Source organism: Tripterygium wilfordii, chromosome 14 (genome assembly GCF_013401445.1).
Source record: "Tripterygium wilfordii isolate XIE 37 chromosome 14, ASM1340144v1, whole genome shotgun sequence".
Taxonomy (NCBI): domain Eukaryota; kingdom Viridiplantae; phylum Streptophyta; class Magnoliopsida; order Celastrales; family Celastraceae; genus Tripterygium; species Tripterygium wilfordii.
Window position 1 is genome coordinate 1,448,280 of NC_052245.1, and position 13,194 is coordinate 1,461,473.

Here is a 13,194-nt window from a genome sequence, read left to right on the forward strand (position 1 = left end):
CACTAGGGAAGATATGATAAAAAAAAAAATTATTATTAGATTTAAGTTAGGAGTAGCACCAAGATAAGTTACAAGAAAACCATTTAAGATGGTATGAGCATGTATAACATATGGATAACGGTGCGGTGGTGAGAAAAATCGAGATAATTTGTATAGTAGAGTAGCTAGGAAGCGAAGAGGAATACCTAAAAAGACATGATTTGACGTAGTAAGAAAAGAAAGAATATGGATTTAATATGAGTTAATGGAAATATAATCATAAATATAAATGAACGGCAGAAATAAATACATGTAGTAAATTTACGTTGATTTTCTAGACGTAACCGACTCAAAACTTTTGGAATAAAAATACTCGGATGATGACGATGATTGCTTATATGATATGCTCATTAAGTTGAATCTTAGACCGTTGAGCCCCTTTTATATTGCCGAAGAAGAAGGATATCATGTTAAAACGTGAGGAACAATACAAGTCCAAAGATTTCATATATATATATATATATATATGATTCAGCTGATTATTATGAACAACTGGCAATGATAGAACAAACATTGTCTATACATTGGCATTATATTTGGAGTATTAATTAATTAGTAGATAATGTAGATATGACTTTAGGACGTGGCTGCCATAAACGAATTTGGAAAATCAAGAATTGCTTGTACATAAATATTACTTCTTGGGTGCTGCAGCTCTTTAATTTAATGAAGTTTTTGTTCTACAAGTAAACTATAATTTGAATAATTAAAATAATCAAGGTAACAAGGTCGAAAGGAACTGGTAGCTAGGCAATGCAATCAAATTAACATCAAGTCACCTCATCACCTTAATAAACATTTAAGCAAACCTGGTTAAAGTTCTCTCTATAAATAGACAGACGCATCATCATCTTTGATAAATTAATTCTATTAGCTCTTTTTGGTAGTTGGCAAAGGTATGCAATCATTTTCCCTCATCCAAGTTTGATGCAAATTTAGTGTTTTAATAAAAAAAAATAAAAATGGAGAGTAGTTCATCTTGTCCAAAAATTCAACCTCCCAAGTATGGGAACCTCATAACCATACTCAGTATTGATGGAGGAGGAGTCAGAGGAATCGTTCCTGGTGTTCTTCTTGCCTACCTTGAATCTCAACTCCAGGTACAAAAAGCAGATGATAAATTTGGCTCATAAGCTGTCTAGCGGTCATGTTGGACTGGGAAATTCTCGGTTACCAACATAAGAAGTGTGTGATCATTTCAAGTGCGCCGTGCTTTGGTTTATAATTTGATAATATGCAGGAGATAGATGGTGAGGATGCAAGGCTTGCAGATTACTTTGATGTAATTGCAGGAACCAGTACTGGGGGCCTAATAACTGCTATGATATCGGCACCAAATGAAGGTGGACGTCCTCTCTATGCAGCCAAGGACATAGTTCCTTTCTACCTTGAACATTGTCCCAAAATATTCCCACAGACACCGTAAGTATACATGTGTTTTCTTATTTCAAACTCTGTTATGCTGATGGACCTAATAATGTATTGGAACTTGGAAGCACAGCATGGTAGCTTCCTGGATTGTAAATCCAGTGAAAGCTCTGACAGGACCCAAATATGATGGGAAGTACCTTCACAGGCTACTCGAGACGAAACTTGGCAACACAAAGTTGCATCAAACCATAACCAGTGTGGTTATCCCAACTTTCGATATCAAGAAGCTGCAGCCTGTCATCTTTTCCTCTTATCAGGTTTGTGTTTTGGACATACATTAACCCTAAAAATAGGTAATTGATTTGTGTTTCTTTTGGGATCAGATTCAACTACTAATATTGGAGTTGCAATCTCTTGTTGCAGTTGTCTTGCCGTCCAATTTTAGATGCTCCACTGAGTGACATTTGCATTGGCACCTCTGCGGCACCAACTTTTCTCCCTGCACATTATTTCAAGAACCAAGATTCAGATGGGAATAATGAGGAATTCAATCTCATCGACGGCGGCGTGGCTGCCAATAATCCGGTACAACTTTTACAGTGCCTCTAATATTCTTGAGTATTAGCTCTACTGATATGAACTTAAACTCTTATAGAGATTTGTGTTGCATGGTGAACCGTGCAGACATTGATTGCAATAGGTGAAGTGACAAAACAAATAACCAAGAAAGACCCGAATTTCACCCCAATGGAGCCGTTCAATTTTGATCGGTTTCTAGTGATCTCGTTAGGAACAGGTTCATCGAGGAATGAAGAAAAATACAATGCTAAAACTGCAGCTTCCAAGTGGGGGGTCATAAGCTGGGTACTTACCGATGGGTCCAGTCCAATACTAAAATGCTATGCTGAAGCAAGTGCTGATATGGTTGATTATCACAGTTGTGTAGTCTTCCATGCCCTTCATTCTGAAGACAACTACTTACGGATTGAGGTAACCTCGTATCCACACAACATTCGTATCAGTTTTCTTGGCTGTGATCAACAAATAAAAGAATAAAGAGAGAAAATGAGATGCTTTTGTTTCCTAATTAAGATTAACTTCTCTCTCTATATTAATATTTACGTACTATATATCGAATGCATTTGATGAGTATGCATGAGTCATTATTGAATTTATGAAACCTGCAGGATGACACGCTACAAGGTGATTTATCTTCGGCTGATGTTTCTACAAAGAAAAACTTAGAAGATCTTGTCAAGGTCGGGGAAGACTTGTTGAAGAAACCAGTTTCCCGAAAAAACCTAGACACCGGCATATATGAACCAGTCGAAAATGCTGGCACCAATGAAGAAGCTCTCAAAAGGTAAGTTGTTTCTCAGTAATTCCTAAAAACATCCAACTTTGTCTTGATAACACAGATTAAGAAGAATTATATATATTTATCCTGGATTGGTTTCAGATGCGCAAAACTACTTTCAGAAGAAAGAAAACTGCGAGAGTCCAAATTTCCAGTACAAGCTTTGTAGATTCAGTTGTGAAATGTAATCCACCTTACATTTTGTTATGAATCACATGAGAGGAAACACTTGTTCCAAGCTTTAAATAATCGTTCTACTTTTGAAAGACTCAGTTTTTCATGTATACTTTTGGTATATGGTGTATTAAATATGGAAACAATTTTGTTATTCCTTAATTGGAAGGGTAGGTACCGACCCGTTGTCATTCCTAAGAAGAATGGATAAAAAAAAAAAGATTGTCATATCTAAGGTAAGAGTACTAACACCAATAGATGATAAGTTGCAAGAAACCGTTTAAAAGATACTACGAAAATGTACAAGCAATGTGGTGGTGAGAAGAATCGAGAGTTTGTGTAAGAGATAGTTGGAAGTGAAGGAAAGACTTAAAAAAGACATTACTGAAGCAACAAGAAAGGGTATGAATTCAATAGTAATTGATAAAAATATGATGTTAGATATAAATGAATAGTAAAAACGGATACACGTTGTGAATTTATATTGCTTATCTAGACTCATGTGGCCGACTATAAGATTTTGAGATAAAGACTCGGAGGATGATGATGAATACTTGATTGAATTATATGAATATGAGCATATCATATTGAATCTTTAGATATCGTTAAGCTCCTTCTTGTAGTAGAAGAAGGATAGCATGTTAAAACGTGAGGAACAATACCAGTCCACAGATTCCATATTATAATTAAGCTGATTATTATGAACAAACTGGCAATGATACAACAAATATTATTGTCTATTCCCTGGCAGTATATTTGGAGTATTAATTAGTAGATAATGTAGATGCGACTTTTGGATGCGGCAGGCATAAACGAATTTCAAAGTTTCCAGCTGCGTTATTACTTGTGATTTATGAAATAACCAAGTCAAAATTGTGAGTGATTATGTACGCACAAGAAATGAATTTAGCATTTAATTATTTGCACATTCTTTTACTTAGGTATATAAATCATTAAAAAATATAGAAGGAACTAGTGATCTCAGATTTATTTTTTTTTTGGTATTAGAGAACAACGCCATACAAGTTTACCCTTTGAACATTTAATGTGGACTTAAACTTGAGCCGTAAGGCTTGCGCATAAAGAAGTTTTCCCGCCGATGACATAGTAAGTAAGATCAAGGACGACATGGTAAGTAAGATCAAGACCCACCGCATGATCACAAGGGTATTGCTCCTAGAGAGATTCACCACTTAGACTATCATCCAAGTTATTGTGATCGCAGAACTTGCATGCTTGCGTGTATAATTCCTTCATTATATATACAGAAAAGAAATCGCATAATCAAGAATTGCTTGTACAGAAATATTCCTTCATTATCTAGGAAACAAGGTCAAAGGAACTGGTAGGATTATAATGAACAAGCAAATTAACATCAAATCATCTGACCACCTTAATAAACATTTAAGCAAACCTGTTAAAGTTCTATAAATAGACTCATCTTTGATAAATTAATTCTATTAGCTCATTTTCTCTGTTCTAAATTTGATACAAGTTTAGTGTACGTTTTAATCAAAGAAATGGAGAGTAGTTCATCTTGTCCAAAAATCCAGTCTCTCAAGTATGGGAACCTCATAACCATACTCAGTATCGATGGAGGAGGAGTCAGAGGAATCGTTACTGGTGTTCTTCTTGCCTACCTTGAATCTCAACTCCAGGTACAAAAAGTATATGATAAATTTGGCTCGTAGTTGTGTTTGATCTTACCCAACTGTCCGTTAGGTATATTGGACCGGGAAATTCTCGGTTACCAACATAAAAAGTGTTTGGTCATTTCAAGTGTGCTGTGCTTTTGTTTTATAATTTGATAATATGCAGGAGATAGATGGTGAGGATGCAAGGCTTGCAGATTACTTTGATGTAATTGCAGGAACCAGTACTGGGGGCCTAGAAACTGCTATGATATCGGCACCAAATGAACGTGGACGTCCTCTCTATGCAGCCAAGGACATAGTTCCTTTTTACATTAAACACAGTCCCAAAATATTCCCACAGCCACCGTAAGTATACATGTGTTTTCTCATTTAAAACTCTGTTATGCTGATGGACCTAATAATGTGTTGGAACATGGAAGCAGTGTGGTAGTTTCATGGATTGTAAATCCAGTGAAAGCTCTGACAGGACCCAAATATGATGGGAAGTACCTTCACAGACTACTCAAGATGGAACTGGGCAACACAAAGTTGCATCAAACCATAACCAGTGTGGTTATCCCAACTTTCGATATCAAGAAGCTGCAGCCTGTTCTCTTTTCCTCTTATCAGGTTTGTGTTTTGGACATACCCTAACCCTAACAACTGGTCATCAGATTCAACTAATATTGGCCCTGCAATCTCTTACTGCAGCTGTCTTGCCGTCCAACTTTAGATGCTCTACTGAGTGACATTTGCATTGGCACCTCTGCGGCACCAACTTATCTCCCTGCACATTATTTCCAGAACCAAGATGCAGATGGGAATAATGAGGAATTCAATCTCATCGATGGTGCCATTGCTGCCAGTAATCCGGTACAACTTTTACAGTGCCCTTTAACTTTCAGTACTAGCTCTACTGATATGAGCTTGCTCTTAATAGAATTGTGTTGCAATGGTGAACTGCGCAGACATTGGTTGCAATAAGTGAAGTGACAAAACAAATAACCAAGAAAGACCCGAATTTCACCCAAATGGAGCCGTTCAATTTTGATCAGCTTCTTGTGATCTCGTTGGGAACAGGGTCATCGAGGAATGAAGAAAAATACAATGCAAAAACAGCTTCCAAGTGGGGGGTCATAAGCTGGGTACTTACCGATGGCTCCAGTCCAATAATACAATGTTATGAAGAAGCAAGTGCTGATATGGTTGATTATCACAATTGTGTAGTCTTTCATGCCCTTCATTCTGAAAACAACTACTTACGGATTCAGGTAACCTCGTATCCACACTACATTTCTATCAGTTTTCTTGGCTGTGATCAACAAATAAAAGAATGAAGTAAGAAAATGACATGCATAACCACAGACAAAGAAGTAGAAATTAATGCCCAACTAATCACCAACCGTGATTATGACTCACAAAATCAATCACCAAGAGTGAAACAAAGGTACTACTCCCACAAGTGCATACTATTGGTACCCAGATTAACTTCTCTCTCTATATTAATATTTACTTTCGAATGCATTTGATGAGTATGACAAGATAACACGAGACATTAAACCAGGATGACATGCTACAAGGTGATTTATCTTCGGTTGATGTGTGTACAAAGGAAAACTTGGAAAATCTTGTCAAGGTTGGGGAACAATTGTTGAAGAAACCAGTTTCCCGCGTAAACCTAGACACCGGTAAATATGAACCAGTCGAAAATGCTGGCACCAATGAAGAAGCCCTCAAAAGGTTAAGTTTCTCAGTAATTCCTAAAAAACATCCAACTTTGTCTTGATAACACAAATTAAGACAAAGTGTCTCCTGGATTGGTTTCAGATGCGCAAAACTACTTTCGGATGAGAGAAAACTGCGGGATTCCAAATTTACACACGACAAGGGTTCAAAATAGAATGCTTCATCATACAGCTTTGTAGATACGGTTGTAAAATGTAATCCCCCTTACATTTTTTTATGAATCACATGAGAGGAAACAATTATTCCAAGCTTTAAATAATAATTCTACTTTTGAACGACTCAGTTTTTCATGTATACAGAAGATAAAGAAAAAAAAGAGTAAAATTTTAACAGATAATAAAGGGCAAGACATCAGGGGACACTAACCTCTGTACCTAAAATAGTTCCCTTCTTCAGTCTAAATTCCCTGAAGGATAAAATGAAAGTCAAAGTGAGACTGACCTCATAGAAGTGAAAAAAAAACATGAGGAAGGCTAACTTCCATTACATATGGATTAGAAACAAAAAATAATAAGAGCCAAAAGCTGATCGATGGGGAAAACAAAACCTTCGAAACAGTTGTGCCGAGTAGTTTTTCGAAGACAAAACCATGTTCATCTTTCGCACCGATGTATATATCAATTTCTCTCAGTGGCAGCACTTTATATTACTGTACAGTGATCAAATCAAGGACTGTTACAAGGAGATGCTTGCTTGGCATTCCCATTTCAAGTTTTTATATGTACAAAGAAAATTTATGGCACAAATTGAATGAAATAATGATTAAATAAATCAAATAAAGAAATATATTTGGTCATGCAACATTTTTTCCCCTTAATTATGCAAAGATTTGCTGGATGACGGTCTCTGCATTCCCATTATATTGGGCAAGAAGATGGATGGCATCGGCCCTTGGCAACGCAAGAAACTCCTGCACCAATTCAAACACAAAATTGCTCACATCAAATATAACATCCATGAGTGAATATATACTAACTAATAATAAGGGTAGGCAGCTCACAGTGAAATACCATGACAAAAATAAGAAAGAAAAGGAATAACCAACCTTTTGACAATTTGAGGCTCAAAAATAGGAAAAAGTATTTTTGAATTCGAATTAAAAAAAAACTCTGGCGCACAAGGCTACCGCAGTGGGCGGGATCGGGGACAAACATAATGTACGCAAACCTTACGTCCACATAATATGTGGAGAGAGTGTTTCGGAATTAAATATGTGACCTTTAGGTTGCATCCCTACAACTTTACCATTGGGCCACATTTTCGCCTATATTTATGCATTCAAATACACCATTAAAATAAAAACAAGGTTAGAGGCCAGACATGAGCCTCTACATCCTAAAGATTATCATTCCTCAAAAACATTCCTCTGAAAATAGCATTCCAGAAAAACCAGTAAATAAACAGCAAATCAATGATCCTGGAAATATGAAAAGTGAATCAAAGGGCATTGGCTAGAATGATGTGTATCGCTGGGAAAAAAAGGCACAAACCTATGAAATAGAGAAAAAGGAAAAAAAAAATAGGGAAAAAGGCTCTCTCCATAGATTTAAAAGGGAAATAAATGACAAATTTGCTTTAACCATCTTACCTACTTCTATGGAACATACACAAGCAAGTATATTTGACAATGCACAGAAGTCAAGACAAATGCTCAACACTTACCATGACTTTAAGTATAGCATTTTCATCACAGACAACATCTCTAGATGACACTTGAGTTGGACTGCTGCCATCTTCTGACATCCTCACACTTGGAGATATCATAACTAGCGAGGAACCATGACTGCTACTATCAGCATTTGAATTCGACACAGCAGATACGGCAAGTAGAGGAGGATCAAATTCCTTCAAAGAGTCTATCCTCAAGAAACTTTCAAACCTATCCTTACACATTTGAAGTTTAAACCACTCATTGTGTGTGTGAAGAATAGCTCTCATTATCTTCATGAGCTGTGGTTCTTCAATACCGAGCCTCCTACCAACTACAACCTATACAAGATATTGAAAAGGAAACAAATCACATCACAAGTGCAGTTGACACCTATTAGGTAACAGAGTCACGACTCAATCAATCAAAAACACTCTGAAATGTAGAATGACATATAGATACACTTGTTCATCTTTGAATTCCACTTAAGGAAGAAAAACACAGAAAAGTCAAGGGGATTTTCATTTTTTATTTTTTGTTTTAAGTCTAATGAAAATATTGACATTAACCTTCTTAGTTTACTAAAAAAAAAAAATGGTGATTGGAGTTAATAAACAAATAAACCGTTAAGCCGTTGCCAGTAGTTTACCTACAATTTTATGAATATGTTTTAGCAGTTTACCTACAATTTTAGGGATATGTTTTAGCGTATATGGGCAGTATGTCAAGTGGATTAGGGGAAGGATATGACCAATACCCAGGGGATGAGGGTAGGGTAGAGGCCTAGAGGGTACGAGGTGACCTGTGAGGGTGAGGGCCTGTTGCCATCCTAAAACCAGTACAGTTTCTTGCCATACACGTAAGAGGGTACCCTCCCCATTGTCATCCTTAGGACCAATACAGTTTCTCGCCATACACATAATAACAGGATAAGAGAATCAATCAACCACAAACGTGTCAGTACAGTGAGTCATGTCACACCTGTAGAGATGTTGCAAGAGAGTTTAAAGGCAAGCCTTTTCCCAGTGCTTCTTCATTCGGTCGGATGAATGCCAACAGAGTCTCTTTCAAGGACTTCAGCAAAGCTGGATTACTGGCTGCTAAGGGGCCTAAATAAGAACATGCAACCCTCAGTGCACTAGAATGATCACCACAACCAACCAGCTTAAGAAATTCAACCTGTAATCAGTAATTTGTCAGTTGTCACTAACTCTGTATTGAACACAACTTCCCTCACTGCATTCTTGATGAATTCATTGATAGTTTGGTATTCATTACCTGCTTAAGTTGAAACAGAAAATGAGGGTTTTGCACAAAAATGTTTGGATCCAAAGCATTAACTTCTTCCACGACTTCTGCAGCCATTCCTCTGCTAACTAGTTCCTTCATCCCCAACACACACTCATATTTATCCTCCCTGTTTTTAACTTCCAATACAGAATGCTTGCCGAACTCCTGTAGCAAGTGAAGTGTCAGTTAAAACAAAATTATACAAGGAATAGTAATAATTACCAACAACATACCTTTTGTTCGTGTAGCAAATCTGTGCTGGTAACCTGAGTAGTACTGCCTTCATCATCATGTCTTCCCCTCCATCTCTTGCGTTTGCCCCTTTCCCCACTTCCATATTTTCTGCTTCTGGACAAAACACTTGAAACTTCAGGCTGATTTGATCCACTGGTGCTACAATCTTCATGATTGTATGTAGGTTCACCGGCATATCTCGGCTCAGTTCCATGCAAGCTAGTCACATCCACATTATTTTCAGAACTATCCATATGAGAGTCACTCATGGAAGTTTCAACATCTGAATGCTTACTGGAACCAAGACCCACTTCAAGAGAACAATTTCTTGATGAGCAGTTCTCAGACTCTGGTTGATTCCCATTTAAAGGAGCACAGAGTGTTTGCAATCCTGATTTTGATGGAGTTATAAAAAGTTATATGAACAAAAATGAGCCAATTTATTCTCATCCGCATTCAATAGTACATGTGTGTATGAGAGAGAGTGACTGTGATTACCTGATGGCAATCCAAAGCCAGAGTCCACAATTCCCCTATACACAGAGTACTCACAAACAAGTTCATCAAGCAGGGAAACATCCAATTTCATTCTACACAATTCATTCTGCAAATGAAAGGATCCAGACAGATTAGCGCACTTCAAAGTAGCAATCCAACAACAAAATAAGTATGACGCATATTATCATTCCCAACAACCTACCCAGAAGAAGGGAAAAAATGATGGAACCTTCCAACCAGGGAGTGCATCTTGTTTACAACAACAAAATGGCAAAATTTTGAAGAAAGAGAATGGCTTCTCAAGCAGAATGTATATAACAACGCCAGCAAAGATTTGTAACTTGAGTAATTGACAACTAAAGACTCTTAACAGGAAAATGCTTATAAGAATTTCCAACAAAGAAAGAAGTGCTATTTTCCCTATTAAATAAGCATCAATACCATTGCAGAAAATTGGTCTCATAATCCTTTATCCTCATTATGTTAAAACGAGCCGAATCATTACAAGGTAATTGACTATGCCCCTAAGAAGACTACGAGTGTGCGGGCCAAGTTTCCAAAAAATTAGCAAATTTTAATATGCGAATTTTGAGGATCAAGTTTCATTCAAAGTTTGCATACAACCAAAAAAAGTGTCTTTGTACCTTAAATTGGCTAGATTCCAAGATTTTAAAATGCAGCAAAAGTATGAAACTGGCTGCTTCAATTTCTTTCGAGTACGGTTGGATAAAAAGCCCCATAAGAATGAAATATAGTAAAGAATAAGCAGAAAGAATCAGAAAGTTACAAAGAACCATACACAGACCTGGAATGCCATAAACAAATCACCCTTAGCGAATCTCAAGCTATTAATTGCTCCTTGTCGTGTGAGCTCTACAGCATGTGCAAGAGCTTGAATGTCCACCTGATATTCACAAATCAAACAGGCTATTTGAAAAGTAAAAGAGGGATGCAAGGAATTGCTGATTCAAATAGCAGGCAGCTGGACACATTTCTACCAGATGGCCCGACACAAGGACTTGAGGTCATAATATCACATCCATCCACGTGTCAGGCCACAATGATGCCAACTTAAGATGATTTCCTTGTTTACCTCCAGTAACAACCGTAACATATAAGGAAAACTTGAGTACATATTAATAATCTTACCTCGTCAAACGGAGGTGCTTCGTACAAACTCTCCTGGAGTGTAGCAGGAGGATCACTTTCCTCGAGGAGCAACCTTTCAGTAAGATCTGCAATAGGTGATGAAACTCCTTTACGAAGGCAATACCCTTTATGAATGCTGCAAGATATAGGAAGAACATTGGATGTGTGATAACATTTATATGCACACCAACTAATGTTACAAAACTACAAAACCTAAAGTTGATGGCTAACCTTATCAAATATCTTAACGTCAGAGAAAATACAGGATCATAAGCATGTAAATGAGCTTTTAATACAGATGACATCAATCCCGCAATGTCAAATCTCCTCCTTTCAGACCACTGAAACCAACATGTACAAATTATCCATTTAACAAGTGAATGTGGCCAAGATTTAAAAGAAACTTTCCACAATAAAAGCGCAAACGCTGCCAAATTTCATGTCCCATTAGAGAAAAAAATATTATTTTCCTATTCAATTCATTGGGCTAGGAGAACAGTGCCGTCTTGAAGTAATATGTGATAGACCACATCGTTCTTCCCTTTGATCTTCAAGAACTATGAATGAATACTAAAAATATGAAGAAAAAAAAACTCACCTCATTTGCCACTGGAGAAGTCTTATCATCTTTATCATATATAAATGCCAGAAGGACGTGCTTGAACTCCTCATATGCTTCCTTAAACACAAACACATATATATCCGTCAGATACCCAAAATGAAAGAAGAGGAGCAAAGAGACATCCTCTTTCAGAATAACAAGGCAAGGCTAAAACATAAATAACAGATGCATCACAATTCACAAAAAGGTGGATCAACTATATACAAACATGACATCTTATCAATTACTAACACCCCTAAAACAACTACTGAACTGTAGATGACATCCAATTATGTCCAGTTTCTTCCTCTCCCCTCCTCCACGAACTCCAGTGTCTAACCTCTTACAGCCAACTAGAAAGAAAATTTGCAATATCTTGGGAGCATCTTTGCACATGGTGATGATATCGGCAAAACTCCTCCAGTAAAAGAATGAATAAGCTACAGGCATCTAAAGACACCAACAATAATTCTCGATCTAGAAATATCTGAATGTTACAGACACTAATGTCATGTATCAAGAAGAAAACATGGAAAGCGAAAATCCTAGAAAGCCTGTACAAGTTAACGGAGAGGAAGACATGAATATCGTCAATACCGGATAGGCATCAAGGGCGCAAGGAGCAAGATAAGTCCTCGAGCACTCAATTGCAGAATCGCGATCTTCTGCAGTCCCTCTCCTCAGCAGTTCAATAAATTTCTTCAAGATAAAATAGAATAAAACAAATCAATATCAATTGACAAAAAACAGTAGGAAAAATATCACTGTATGCAACTTCTCTCCGACACTTTTTTCAGAAACAATAAGGCATAGTCATGCCTAACCTGCTTCTGCAACCGAAAGAGAAGCCTATGATCCTCGAGGATGAAAGGAGCGTTGGCCCGTAGGAGATTCATGGCCGCGTCAATGTCGCCGGACTCTAACGCCCTTCTGATCTGACGAATAATTAATCTCGAATGATAAGAAGACGACGATAGTGAAGAAGAAGAAGGAGAAGACACCGGAGATGAAGAAAAAGAGTCCTCAATTAGGTGCTCTGATTTTGCAAAATCGATGACTAAAGCGTCAAGACACTCCCAGTTCACAGGCATCGAATCCATTCTTCTCGTTTGTTTCTCGGGAAAACTTTACGAACGAGGAAAGGGGGGAGAGAATTTTTGAGTATTTTCGCCGGTTTCAGGGTTCGTCTTCCACTCGAGACCAGAGAAGAATTCCCTCTTAGCACGAAAGGCGGCGATGTACAGGTTATAATTGGAGGGGAATTGCGGTTTATATAAGTGCACGTGTCTAGTAAATTTTTGGATCATTAATGGGTTACGGTAACTTTAGTAAAGTTGTAAATGTCTTATGTAACTTCTAGGTCGTTTGGTAAAGATGTTTTACAAGCATTTAGGGCAACTGTAAGAGCAATTGCAGTAGTGATAATTTGCTGGGCCAACAAAATTTTATATTG

At 37.3% G+C, this 13,194-nt stretch overlaps 3 protein-coding genes across 3 annotated transcripts; 2 read left to right on the forward strand and 1 right to left on the reverse strand.

Moving 5' to 3' along the window:
- The first annotated feature begins 841 nt into the window (after positions 1-841).
- LOC120015396 (patatin-like protein 1) lies at positions 842-3,127 on the forward strand. Its single transcript, XM_038867807.1, has 7 exons — positions 842-1,139; positions 1,280-1,461; positions 1,541-1,727; positions 1,834-1,995; positions 2,095-2,400; positions 2,598-2,773; positions 2,870-3,127. Exons 1-7 carry the CDS (start codon positions 1,002-1,004, stop codon positions 2,934-2,936), a joined length of 1,218 nt encoding a protein of 405 aa, XP_038723735.1. The 5' UTR covers positions 842-1,001; the 3' UTR covers positions 2,937-3,127.
- A 1,287-nt stretch (positions 3,128-4,414) lies between these two features.
- On the forward strand, positions 4,415-6,596 carry LOC120015440 (patatin-like protein 1). Its single transcript, XM_038867871.1, has 7 exons — positions 4,415-4,599; positions 4,760-4,941; positions 5,019-5,205; positions 5,287-5,448; positions 5,544-5,846; positions 6,140-6,315; positions 6,403-6,596. Exons 1-7 carry the CDS (start codon positions 4,462-4,464, stop codon positions 6,473-6,475), a joined length of 1,221 nt encoding a protein of 406 aa, XP_038723799.1. The 5' UTR covers positions 4,415-4,461; the 3' UTR covers positions 6,476-6,596.
- A 340-nt stretch (positions 6,597-6,936) lies between these two features.
- On the reverse strand, positions 6,937-12,971 carry LOC120015439. The gene is made up of 12 exons (XM_038867869.1): positions 12,566-12,971; positions 12,339-12,440; positions 11,739-11,819; positions 11,372-11,481; positions 11,141-11,276; positions 10,797-10,895; positions 9,992-10,097; positions 9,493-9,884; positions 9,248-9,424; positions 8,951-9,148; positions 7,984-8,310; positions 6,937-7,231 (listed from the first exon to the last, which is right to left on the reverse strand). Exons 1-12 carry the CDS (start codon positions 12,839-12,841, stop codon positions 7,139-7,141), a joined length of 2,097 nt encoding a protein of 698 aa, XP_038723797.1. The 5' UTR covers positions 12,842-12,971; the 3' UTR covers positions 6,937-7,138.
- Between the last annotated feature and the right edge of the window lie 223 nt (positions 12,972-13,194).